The 14,071-nt window shown below is 33.8% G+C and overlaps 1 protein-coding gene across 1 annotated transcript in view; it reads left to right on the top strand.

The window, feature by feature from the left end:
• LOC138326390 (uncharacterized) overlaps positions 1–14,071 on the top strand; it is a 74,051-nt gene that overhangs the window by 15,181 nt on the left and 44,799 nt on the right. The window contains exons 5-13 of the mRNA XM_069272500.1: positions 414–544; positions 1,449–1,496; positions 1,909–2,049; positions 2,276–3,313; positions 3,739–3,908; positions 4,275–4,457; positions 9,454–9,627; positions 9,879–10,016; positions 11,745–11,762. Of these exons, the coding sequence (XP_069128601.1) occupies positions 414–544; positions 1,449–1,496; positions 1,909–2,049; positions 2,276–3,313; positions 3,739–3,908; positions 4,275–4,457; positions 9,454–9,627; positions 9,879–10,016; positions 11,745–11,762 (2,041 nt within the window). The remainder of the gene's footprint in view (positions 1–413; positions 545–1,448; positions 1,497–1,908; positions 2,050–2,275; positions 3,314–3,738; positions 3,909–4,274; positions 4,458–9,453; positions 9,628–9,878; positions 10,017–11,744; positions 11,763–14,071) is intronic.

The raw sequence follows: 14,071 nt of genomic DNA on the forward strand, positions 1-14,071 counted from the left end.
TGTATTGCCCTGGACCAGCCAGTATTACACCTGTAGGTATGAAAGAAATATATATATACCTCATAGTTGGTTAGGTATGCAGTGAGGTTATTTTCACAATGTAGTAGAATATTACAATAAAAAAAAATGAAATATAATGGATGAATTATATTTACTCTGGTAGCCATATTAAAATTTATCTGCTAAAATTTTGAAAATTTTAATATCTTGTTTTAATTCAAAATAACTAGAAAAAATGATAGGTTAGTTAACCAAATATCCAATCTGTATCACTTTTCTACATACAGCAAATAATTGTGCGCAGTTTATGTGATGTCTCACAAAACTAGAAGTTAATTATATGGATATTTTATTGTGTTTATGCACTTCTTTGTAGTGTCAATGCTTTATAACCTGTTTTATCTTTATTGCAGACTGCAGTCCGTTCTAAACCTGGACAATTTGTCAGAGATTTTGGACAGTAGTTTTGTGTTAGGGAAGAATATCATGCACAACTGTACCCATCTCAATAAAAGTGGAATCGTCACCAACATTGACCCTAAAGGTAAAAACAAACGTGTCGCAAGTCGCCAAATTTGTATAATATCTTCACAATTTAAAAGCATACGTATAGTGCTAACAATATATATATATATATCTGTCTTGCTTTGATATATATAGAGGCCAACGGAGTTAAGATGTCCTTCATATTACCACAAACCCTTACTTAACAGTATTCCAGCTTTCTTCCAACTCTTAATCATCGCATATCATTGAATGCTTGGGTTTTATTAGTTGAGCATCCTATTAATAGCCAGAGTCATTTAAGGATGTGCTAGGGTTGTTGGTGTAGAAAAGCTGGGGTACCCAGATCTAGAGAAAAACCACCTACCAGTGGTCGGTACCCGACAACTGCCTCACATAGGATTTCCACTCACAACCCTAAGATGGAGAGGTTGTGATAATATTTAGGACATCTTAACCACTTAGCCATCATGACATTAATGAAAAACACCTTAAATGTAAGTAGCAGTGGTTCTGTCAGAAATAAAGACAAGTGATACCTGGCCATCCAACCATTTGAACTTTTTCAAGGTTTCTATCCACTGTATGTTTCCATTTACGATTGTTTTATGTGATAGTTGCTTTATCTACTTTCACTGTAAATTTTAGAAAAATTCAATCAAATTTCAATAAAACTCATTTCAGAATTATTGTCAATATACAGTGATGATTTTGAAGCTATATAATCAACTAATTTTACGCTTGTTAAAGTTATGTTGTAATTTGAAGCACTATAATATTTCAGATTGATGTTTCACCAATAATTGATTCTCAAAATGCTCCTATTTTGAATTAGTCCCACATCTGGTAAAGTTTTCGTTTAATGTTACCACTAAACTGATTCCCAATGCAACACTACTTTAGAGAAAGTTTGTATGGAAATCCTTGTTTGATTATTCCCACAGATCAGTTACCACACTGGGCAATGTCTGCTATGAGATGCCTGGCTCGCTGTAAGTAAAGCAACAAGAGTCCAATAAATTAGTAGCCATCTTGTTGTGGATATGTACCACCTAGATGTAGTATTCATATCGCAAGTTCAATGATTTATAGAAACTTACATGAGTCGGTCAAGAAATCAATAGAATCTTTCACCACCTTTGAAGTGAGACAGAAGAAACTCAGCTTAAAGGATAAAAGTCAAAAGTAAAAGGTTTTCCAAATATTTGACAGCTTATAATTACAATATTATCCCGATAGTTGAGATCTCCTGTTTCAACACAAAATGGGTGAATGATTATTTTTTCTTATTCTCTGCATCATATTGTGTCTCTAATAATGATGTGTCATCATCGCTGTATTGATTTGAATCTGATGTCAATTTTTGTGATCTTATCATTTCAACGTACCTTGACATCTTTTCAGGGCCAGAGAGGACAGATGACAACTTACCGACGTACCAAGGATTTGAGCGTGACGTTTACCGTGTAGTGAAAGATTATTTCTGTGGAATGTCTGAACCCCTGATGACATATGAGATGTATGAAGTTGTGACCAACGTGTTTGGTAAGACATTATGCCAATGTTCAATTTTGTTTTGGTATATTTTTGTGGATTGTGATGTTATTACCTTGTTACCCCATGTTCAATGATTATATTGTTTCATAATCTCATATTCTTGGGCCAAAATGGAGGTCATTTGCTAACTAGAAATAATTCCATTTAGTGAATCTTTAATGAATTGTTACAAAAGTATTGTTTACATTGGCTATATTCATGTTGTATTTATCAGTTACAGCAGAAGGGACTTGCTATGAACAGTGCTCAGATGATGAAAACAACACAAACCCAGAATGTCTTACATCTTTTGAATCTGTTGAAAATCTTATGTTAGATCTAACTAATGTTGGAGAACCTGGGAAATGCTATAATAGATCTACGCCAGAGGCACATGCGCACATGTCTCGTATGATTAGTCGCTCAACACTTGACCTCTCGCCGATACAGCCTGTACTAGACAATGTTCAGACAGGTCGGCTTAGACGCTGTGAATCTTCTGCAAACATTCCTGTAGCAAAATATGAGACAGCATTTGGGCCTGAGAACAGGACTATCACCCGGGTGTATTACAAAGATGGAGTGTCAACAGATTTTGGTTACAGTAACGGCCCTGATGATCTTTCCAGAACGCCACTAGAAACTCACTTCGAAATATCGGACAGTTTCAGCAATCTACTTCCGATGACGGAAAAGTGCCAAAGTTCCTACAATGTAAACTTCGCTCATGTTAAATCAACCAGAAGTCGACGGAAATCATGCTGTGAACTTATATCTCGAAGTAGAGACAATACAAACGACCGACGGAAAAGTTTGTCATGTTCTGTTGGTAGTCCCGAAAGTGATACATCGGGTAGATTCCAATCAATTAGCTCAGGGAGCATATCTGCTAACGAGCTCTCTAACGACTGTGATAGATATGAACCTAAGGTTCGGAAGGGAAACATTCCGACACGCTCTCCTCCCCACTATAGTACATTGTTCCCAAATGGACATCAACCAGTGCTTGACGGTGCTACAAAACTCCTACGAAAGTGCCATCGTTCTAAATCAAACATTTCTTTACATCGGATCAAGTCTTCGCCATCCATGAACTCTTCTTGTGCTGACCCAGACCATCTGCAGTCCGATGCATCTTACCCAGAACATTCCCACCCACAGCCCGCTCAGAGTAAAGAATCTCTGGTTGGTCGAAGCCTCAGTATGTCTGACCTTATGCATGCAGACATGGACAAGGGACAGAAACGTCTGAGGAGAACAAAAAGTTCTACAGGTAGGTATTCTGTCTTTGCGTATTAGAGTTATTTGCACTTTCAGGAAGGTATCAATCGTGATACGATTGTTTTGTTATAGAAACTTATACCATTTAATCTCTAACAGCTATGGCACCTGCAAGGCTTTCTGGGAAATTTCGTTACTTCACAATGAATCCCTCTACCTCCTGGCCTAATAACCTGTAATAACAAGTAATATGCAATTACAGAACTGGGACAGAGATAAGTTATCATACATGTAACATACTGTGGTCTGATCATTCAGAAGTCCCATATAGCTATTATAATCATCTTAAACTTCTATAGCACTGTTCAAAACATCAAAATCATAGCTTAAAACTTAAGGAGCAATTGAGACTATGACATATTGATGTATTGAAACATGAATATCCAATTTAGTAGTTGTTCTGCTTCTTTGTTTTAGGTTCCTTGAATGCTGATATCAAAGAAAGAAAGAAACTTGCCCTTCAAATAGTGTGTATGTTACTGCCTCCAGCTAACAGGCGGAAACTACAACTACTTATCAAACTTATGTCCAAGATGGTGGAAAACCCCCAACTTCAACTTGATGATCACAAGTCAACGCGAGCATTGGTAAACATTAGTATTAACCTCTAAGATGTCCACTAAAGTTCTTTAATAAACTGGATGACTTAAATGATCTCATTTTTTTGGTAGACAAACTAGCCATTTTAGTTTGTTTTCAAATTTCTACTTGGAAAAAAAGCAGTGATTGCTGCATTGAAAATAATCAGGAAGATATTGATACAATCATTTTTCACATCACATTTTACTGTGTCTACAGAGTAAAATTTCATATTACCCAAATGATTTCTTAGATCTGATTTTTTTCATATGAGTCTGCTAATGACTAATCTCTAATTAAACTCAAACCTGATATTGACTGTATGTTATATTTTTGTCCAAGATATTTAATACAAATATGAATGTGTTTTGCAGTTGATGGAGACATTTTATCGCTCAGTGCTGTGTAGCCAAGACGAGGCAGATATGGAGGATATCTTGGTGGTGAAGATTCTATCCTTCCTAGTCGATAATTGTGCTGAAATCATGGCAGTCCCGAGTGGTCTGAAGGATGCTGTCGAGCAGAAACTAGCCATAGATTCCAAACACAAGGCTCAGGTATAGCATGTGTGATGGGCGCCATGTAGCATGTACTGTATTTTACTCAACAAGCACACCCGTACTTTTATGCTTAGATTCAGAAATTGACAAAAAATATCATTTTGAATAAAATCTACATGCTTTTGAACAGGTTAGCGCAGTAATCTACTAATGTATTCACTGGAACCCATTAGAAATAATTGTCATGATGTCAATCACAAAAAATACAATTATTGTTATCATATATTAAAATGTCTGTCACACAAAAAATGATTGAATATCATTATGACTAAAGTATATACAGTACCAAACAGTTTATGTGCTTTAGGTGAATGAAGTATTACCCGGTATTTTTGCGCGTATAGTGCGCACTTTTTTTCATAATTTATCAAGTGAAAAGTTGGGGGTGCGCACTATACGCAGGTACAAGGCATGGCCAGGTCCTGGGTTATGATCATGCACCGACCGGCAGGTCCTAGCTGTGCAGTAACATTTTGTACACGTTGTCGTGAAATAATTATGATTAAATACTTTGATCTTTAAGTCAATGGTCAATGCATGTATTCAATATAAAAGGAAAACATCTCTTGAAATTTTTATCTTTAATTCCTTGAAAGTCCGTTTTGAGAGCACGTGTGTTCATGACCGGATTCATGTTACGATCGTGAATCTTCAGTAAGGTATCTCCAAATCTAAATGGCTAAATGAATATAGCCTGGAGCTTGAAATGATGTATAAGTGTGTAATTAATTCGTCACATTAGGCAGATTACCTTATAAATAAGTTCTTGCAAATGTTTACGGAAGTGAGTGTAATCCCACATGCAGAGCCAGCAAATTAAATACGAAACTAAAACCTTCCTACATTAACACTGACCAATCGGCACTATAAATGATGGTATGACTGTAAAATTTACTCTTATTACTATCTTTTGAAATGGTTCTGTAAGATATCATCCTGATTTCAATACTAATTCAAATAATTGAGAATACGGAAGCGTGCAGTCAGTAATCAAATATGGCGGCCACCTGTGCTTGATTGGCCTACTCAGTCGGCTTTCCAGCTAATATCTTGGACAATGATTAAATCTAAATGCCGAACAGATACACAATAGACTTGATTGATACCACTTGGATCCTCATTATAGTGTCACCGGCAATTCACAAGCTAACTAGGCCTGCCGTTGTGTAAACAAAGTGTCAATCACAGGCCTCAAAGTAGCACTTGGGAATGACTAGCCAATTGGCGAGTGACCTCTAAACTTTACTCGCCAAATGTTGTCAAGAGAAATTTATAAGATTCATATATTGATTTGATGTGTTAAGAGCTTTATTGAGACACCTTACACTATTGAGCAAGCAGATACACATGTACAAGTATTAAAAACATGAAAAACATAATTTTGTGTTGGTCAAAACTCTTTTTATTCAACAACTGCAATGTCCCACTAAACAGCCTCTGTACTTCAGCTTCCTTTTTGTTTTAAACCATTTTTCAATCTGTTTAAATTTTATATACGGTAATATAAGTAATTTATATATATAAATGTATAGTAATTATCAATATATCTCAAATTTATTCAGTTACTAATTCATATCGCGCCGATTAGGGTAATTATATTTTATTTAAAATTGAATAAATTGGGCCTAATATCTCAGGCAGTAATGTACAAGCTTCCAAGAGTCCGTTTTTCGATGCATATGTCTACCAGCGGCTTGGAATTTAGTTGTGGCTTGGCGATTCTCATACATGTATGCATTGACGAACTTTATGTGCATATCTTGCAATGTTTTTTGCAACACATTGTTTGCGTTGTTTGAAAGTTGTGTCCGACTGTACTTTCGTTTGAACTTGAAGCGATAACAATATCATGAATGTCTTACTGTCTTTCTGTGTCACACAAGCGTCTGTCTCTTTCGTAACAATCAGTAGTTGGACACAAAGTCTGTTTTGCCGGCCATTGATCAATTAATAACCTGTTTACACATCTTTCAGAACATCGTACCTTCGTCATGTCTTGGCCACAACATTCGTTCAGCCATGTCGAAGCGTTTGCTTCCTGTTGATGTATTGGCTTCAGTCCCTTTTTTCACATGAATCCAGAGTCAAAACTGCCATTGTTCTCTGTTTGTTTTGACTTTTTAAAGCCAAAACAAGTCAGGGGGATTTGCCCCGGCCTTTTTGCCGCCATATTGCTACTGATACATGAGGTAGGGTCATCAAGACGCTTTACAGCAGGCAGTGATTATGCTTTTAAGCGCTTTTCTTACACAGATTAGATATGTGTAACTATTAAAAGAACCGAACACATAAAATAAATCCGGAAATATTAAGGAATTTTTTACTCGCCGTTTGGCGATACATTGTTAATTTTAACTCGCCTTTGGGAATATTTACTCGCATATGCGAGTAAATTTCTCTCAACTTTGAGGCCTGAATCATCGTGTCAAACTCCTCTCGCCAGTTAATTTTAATGAACAGAAGGTTGTTTTAAGCACTGATAAACAATAAGAACCATTTGATTTTGTTCTTCAAAAGTGTTTGGAGGCAATGCAAAATGTTGTGAACGAAGATACAAAAACTGAGATTTTTTTTTTGTAAATATTTTTTTTTTCCAAAATGAAACTCAATAACGTACCTGCGCACTATACGCGGGTGCGCACTATACGTGCAAAAATACGGTACATGATGAATATTTGATGATTTCAGTTGTAGAAACAGTTCATAGCTGTTATTCACAAATTGGATCTTCATAGGTCAGAGACTTCTTAACAATTTTTGTTGCTTTATAGTGTCCTGAACAATTTTTGGATCAAATATGTGCTGATTGGGTTGAATACAGTATATATCATACTCGCTTTATTATATACCAATGTATAACTGATATCTTACTGGTTTAATGTATTGGTTGCTATGATATTTATTTATACATATATTTATTTAAACATATATTTATTTTATTTTTATACTAATTCATATGATTATATTATGCGGGTATGCATTATATTGGCCTGTATATATGACAACTTTTAATCGCTAAAGAAGCTTTGATATATATTTACCATATTTATTCTACAATATGCCTACATATACAAGACATTCTGTGTATGACTCACATGTAATCATTAAGTTAAAAACACTTTTGAGCAAAGAAATGACCAAGTGACATCTTTGATAAGTCATATTTGGTATGTCTTATTCAACTTTTTATCTTTGGTATGATGGTTAATTTTCTTTATGATTAAGTGCCCTCCTTATAAGTGTGGTGCAATATTTGATTTTATCAGTATCAATGTTGAAAGGAGATTTCATTAATACTTTTGAAAAATAATGTATATCTTTTAATAGTAATGATTGCATATAAGTAAATGTATTCGTAACCAAGGTAACTAAATGATTTTGTATATCATATGAAAAAATATACTTTTATTGCTCATTAACAAAAATGAAAGTTTGCATGGCTGCAAATGTATTTATACCCACTTATAATTAAACTTACGTGTATATTTATGTATATGTATATTAAATACTAGAAATTTATGATAAATCTTGGTCATTAGCCATTTCAACTTAAAATGAAATTGATAACATCGCATACACTGTATGCTGTTAATTTTCAAATAAGTTCCCTGCATACATTTGAGCATATTAAGAATGCTCTTCAAAAATGATAAGTGCAGAGGTGAACAATGGAACATATTTGTAGCGGTGTTGGCTTACAAGTAAATAAATATGGTATTTATATAGCAATTAATATTGATATGTAACCGAATGTATTATATATATGTGCTGTCACTGCTTTGCTCTCTGCCATCTTTCCTACTCATTCAATGATTGGGCATGCTCAAATGGATTTTGCCTGGATTTTTTCCTCTTTTTGCTAGTCTAGTACATGCATAATATAGCAAGTTTTATAAGGCTTGTTGAGTTGCATTTGTCTTGCATTATTCGGTTTTGATGCTGCATTTTATTTTTGTTTTCTTTGTTGTTTTTTTCTTATTTCAAATAACAAATCTCTTACTAAAAATGTTTTTGTGCAACACCAATTCGGGCAGACATCATTTGAGCACCTAGCAACTGTGTTGTGCTGAACAAATACGTTTACTGACCATTTTTGAGTGGCTTTTAAAATGCCTTTGAAAGTGAATCAGCAATGTAGCAGACTTTTTTTGTTTCTGTTCAAATATGAAAATAAGATTGCTGCCTTTTTTGACATCAGTACACCATTGTCTTTGTCCAAAAGTTTTTGAAGTCTTCTTACGAATTCTTATTGCTCTAAACAATCGTTTGAACTTATTTGTTCAACATGTACAACACACATTTGCACGAGAAAACAAACCAGTCTTCATTGTTAAGCAGTTCCTTGAGGATCAATTCAGAAATAGTCATTACCATAGTTTTTTGTGGGAACCTCAGTTTTTTCGTACTACTACAACCAAAGTCTGACACTAGTACTTAATGATCATTACAACGATATACATGTATATAATTAGCTGTAATTGAAAAATTGGCTCTCTTACAATTGTAAATCATTAGCAATAGCTATTATACATTTTAATAACGAAATAGGTATCACCACAAAATACAACAGTAAACATCAACAAAAACAAAAAAATATACATCACAAAACACAACTGTAATCAACACAACTATAATAAACACAAAACTTAAATCATCACAAAACACAACAATAAACATCACAAAATACAACACTGAACATAACAAAACTAACAGTAAACATCACAAAACACAACAGAAACACCACAAACAACATTAAAAACCACAAAACACAACAATAAACATCACAAAACACAACAGTAAACATTACAAAACAAAACAGTAATCACCACAAAACACAAGAGATAGGAACTAAATAAACAATAACAGATTAACATTCAGTAATGCCCAAATGTATGAAGATTGGTTTGTTATCGTACCAGTAGGGGTGCATGTTCTGTCCGACTAGGCTTCGGCTTTCCTCATGGGTGGCTGCTTCACCTCTTGGCATTTTCAGATTGTGTACTCATTCGACGATCCTTCGTCATTCAATTATTGCAATCAGGTGTCAATGGGCCAGTATGAGACGCAGCGTCTCAGTAATTCCCAGCGAGCACTAGTCGACCTTTTGGAGGAGATTGTCAAGGACAAGACGATGAATGTTAAGGACAAACGCAGACGCCTCAAACAGGTGAGTCTTGTGTAACAGATAAACTTGTGAAGGTCTACTGACTTCTTAGTTTGAAGGAATCAAAGTCTAATTATGAAAGGTGCTGTTTTCTTCAAGTGTTTATTTAGAGATAAAACTGAAATGAAAAGCAAATTGTTAACAGGTTAAAATGAAAGATTACAATTTTTAAAAACAAATGGTTTTAATTATATAATTGCATAAACTATTGCAATATTTTGGATAAAAATATTAAAATAGTATCATGTTTGTAGTTCCAGAAAACCTATCCTGAGATCTATGCTCACCGATTTCCTAATGAAGAGAGTGAGCAGGAAGTCCTTCCACCTAAACCAAAGATCAAGCAGCCATTGTTAGTGAAACCTTTGATGAAACTACGTGGACTTCGACTGTAGATAACTAAAAAACTAATAAGACATGTGAAACTCTGACGTGACTACACGAACTTGAAAGGTCAATAATCGGCCCTTGTAATGATGTTGAATACTGAACCTTTGTGGAACTATGTGTTCTTGGGCTTTATATAAATCATCTTCTGATGAAACTCTGTGGACTTTGACTAGATTTTCAGTCTGATGATTCTACTGTTCAACCAGCATCATCAGGGAGAAAAGATGTAAGTTAGGTACCGGTGGTATTGTCTGAGAGTGGCTTTTAACTTGTATATATAGTGTAACTATGAAGATATTGTAAATATAGACCACTGTTGTATCATAATGTACAATTTGTATTTATGCTCATCACCTTGTACGCAAGTCTAGTGCCCTACTGTATATAGTCTTTTCAAGCTCTAGGACATCATTTATTTCAGCTACATTCCTCTCAGCTTTCTATACATTATGTTCTTGTATGATGAAAAGAATGTTTATTGCTTTATATAATGATAATTTTAAATGACTGAAGTTAATCAAACATTTCCGATTATAAATATATCGTTATATAATGATAATTAATGACTGAAGTTAATCAAATATTTCATGTACATAACCACTGCTGCTATCAGTTTTACCAATATGGTAATTATGAATTAAACATATCCCTTTGAATTGTATGCTAGCTGTGATCCCATGCCTATACTAGCAATGGAAGTTCTCCCTAGTCTATAACTTGTGTTTAGCTGCCTTATCATGTAGCTAGAATAATGAAGTGAACAATTATGTCCTAATCATTAATTGGACATGATTTCTTTATCTTTTTCTTCTAGCATACTTACATGTGACAGAAGGTGCACAGATACTCCTTTTAAATATTTGAGAATTTTTAGGAAATTTGTTTTTAAATACATGTAGAGGTGGATTGGCCATGTCTTTCCATTGATTGCACAATTATATTGGGTTCTAGTAATAAGAAATCCTGTATTTCATCACATATAAAGTTATAAACATTATTTTTTTATTCATTTATAAAAAAGTCACTTTATAATCAGGTTTTATTTTAAATATACATCATTTCGTTTTATTTTCCATATTTTTTACTATTTCCCTCTATATTCATTTTTTTAAGTGTGAGTCTGTATTATTAAATCTTATGCTCTATCTCCCATAGAATATCTATTTGAACTATTTGACTATGAAAATCTTCCAAGCCTATTATGTGTATGCTTTTCCTTTCAAACATTTGAAATTATCTTTTTTAATTCTTAAACTATTCAATTAATCCTTGTGAAAAATACTGTTCTGTCATGAACTTTATTTCCTTGCTTACTAGCAGAAATGCAAGACAACTTCCGTATTGATTTGATGAAGGTCATCAATTTTTCTTTATGAAGTTACTGTATGTGTTTGGGAATGATTATGAAAAAGTTAATGTGTTTACAAAATGAATATGATTAACAGAAACCAACAGATGGGATCTAGAGCAGCCTCAAATTGGTTCATCAAAGTCCAGTAGTTTACCGCTGAATGTGACATTTGTCCTTGGATTGTAAACCTTAATCATCTGTATATTTTAGAAATTCAATTATTAGTCGTGTGCAGATTGAATTTAGTACATGCTTATGAAAATGGTGGGAAAATTAGTTTTTTTTTTTTTCAATTGTATTAATTTTCAAATGTGATCATTCAATTGTATTTTACTAATAATAAATGTATTTGATATTATTCTGTATTTGCATATTACAGAGTTATCTGCCCTTGCAGGTAGGTATTGATTGCGATGTCATGTATTTGTGAGCGTTACATTATAAATTTCGGAGAAAACAATGTGAATTGTGCTAATAAAATAATGACATCACAATCAATACCTACTCGTAAGGGAGCTAACTCAATACTCAGATGACCTTTTGGGTCGCGGACAGCTGCCAGTAATCATTGTATCATCCAACAGAACAAACATATTGTATAGACAGGCTATTGTTCTTCACAGATTACTATAGAAAGTATATTTTCGTAAGACATGCCTTTTATTTAATGTAAATATCTGTATATAACTTTGTATTGTGAATTTGTTTTCTGTACATATTCATTTTATTTTAGCATCTACAGAAATGGCACTTAAGTTGTTTTACTTTACGCAAAATCAAAAACATTCATCTAAGGACCACTGTTAGCATTTCAATTTGTTAAACATCCTGATCAACATTCCTTGTAATTTTATTCTCCATTCTTCCAGTAGAATATAAAGGTATTGCTATCTATTAAAACTATGCAATTTTAACATCAGTAGGTAAAAGACAATAGTAGTGTCTTTTTTGTACCTTAAATAGATTCACAGTTACTTCTGATAACTAATCATTAATACTACTTCTTTTTTTACATTATTATTTTATGTATGTCATAGATAGCTTCTAGGCAAATGACATCATCATGGTGTGTGTATATAGGAGATTTCAGAAAAGATGGCGTGACGTCACAGAAAGTTTACATCCGGGTCCTCAAAGGTACAAACACAGTATGGCGACTAATAAAAACAATAACAGATACGTATATCGCTGCTACACAATCGATACTTTGACAAAAGTATACACTTTCATACTTGCAAATTCCGATTTTAAAATTGTTTCTTATTGTTTCAGAGGTTACAGACATTTATATTTTTGTATTTACAATTGTTTATTGCTGAATATATTAATTTGTGTAGATAGAGTGTTGAAGCCAGCTTGCCAAGCGGTGTCGGGCCGTCACAGTACCCGTTTTTTCTTCACAGGTAGAAATCCTTGTTGTGAAAAGTTATGAATAGATCATTGATTTTATTGTGTAACGTTTCTGTTATACATGAAAAACTTGTTCACAATACTATTAAATATAACGAAATGTGAACCACATTGCCAGACCACGGCCGCTCGTGCATGGAGCCTTCGCTGGTAGATCACCTCAGGACACAGCCCATAGTTGGGAATTTAATAATATAAATACGTAATTACCAACACATATCTCAATAAGTACTTGTAAAAGATATATATTTCGTTCTTTTCCGTGTATATCTTCCTTTAAAGGAATGTTATAAACCACTGTGCTACACTTATATGCAGATCTTCGCAATGTACATGTTTACGTAAACGTATGGCTGCCGAGATCTCGAAAATTAAAATGGTGAAATCGTTCAGTTTTAATGCTGTAGAGTTTATTTTTTAATGTCAGTCGCTTTTATTCCATGGACTGCTAGTGAAGTCTCAAATTGAAGTGATATTACTTTAAAATAATTTGAATGCATGTTAGATAGACTACATTTAGATTTATGAATACAGATCGTAATACTGTAAATGCCGACCAGGACACATTGCGCACGGCTTCGAAAATCCTAAAATACTAAAAGTTTGTTTAAAAATACGATAAAAAGTAACTATAAACTGACTCATTTGTATGTCATGAGCTAAAATCCAAAATTTCTGACGAACAAATTATCTAGAATACGTAATTTTGTGACTCTAAAAAAGGGCGAAATTCGAGATCTCGGCAGTACTGTACGTAATGGCTGCCGTGCGCTTGGGGTGATCTACGAAAGCAAACTTTAATTTGGTGACAATCACACATCTTAAGGTGTTTTACAAAGTAAGACTAAGAAAATAGTGATCGCTTATTAAAATTTCAGTACTATATTTGCGGAACTTGGAATTTAATTTGTAATTTCAAGCTGATATTTGCAATATTCTGTCAATGTTTACACATAATGGCGATTGTGTTTTTCTCGTGGCGGCCGAAAATGGAGTATGAACATCGTAAAATATATGAATACCATATATATTTATATCTGTATATTATTGTTACATATTTTTATTTACACCTTTTGAAATTAAGATAAAGTAACAATTCTCGGATGGTCGTACTATTTATTACAATAAAATGTAAACAAAAATCGAAGCGGCTGTGTTCCCACCATGTTAATGTGTACAGATGTACAGAGTTGTACCTTTGAGCGCCCGGATGTACCTTTGTGTGACGTCATCGCCATCTTTTCTGAAATCTCCTATACAGATGGCTTCCAAGTAAATGACGTCATTATGGTATAT

The sequence above is a fragment of the Argopecten irradians genome, chromosome 6, assembly GCF_041381155.1.
Source record: "Argopecten irradians isolate NY chromosome 6, Ai_NY, whole genome shotgun sequence".
Taxonomy (NCBI): domain Eukaryota; kingdom Metazoa; phylum Mollusca; class Bivalvia; order Pectinida; family Pectinidae; genus Argopecten; species Argopecten irradians.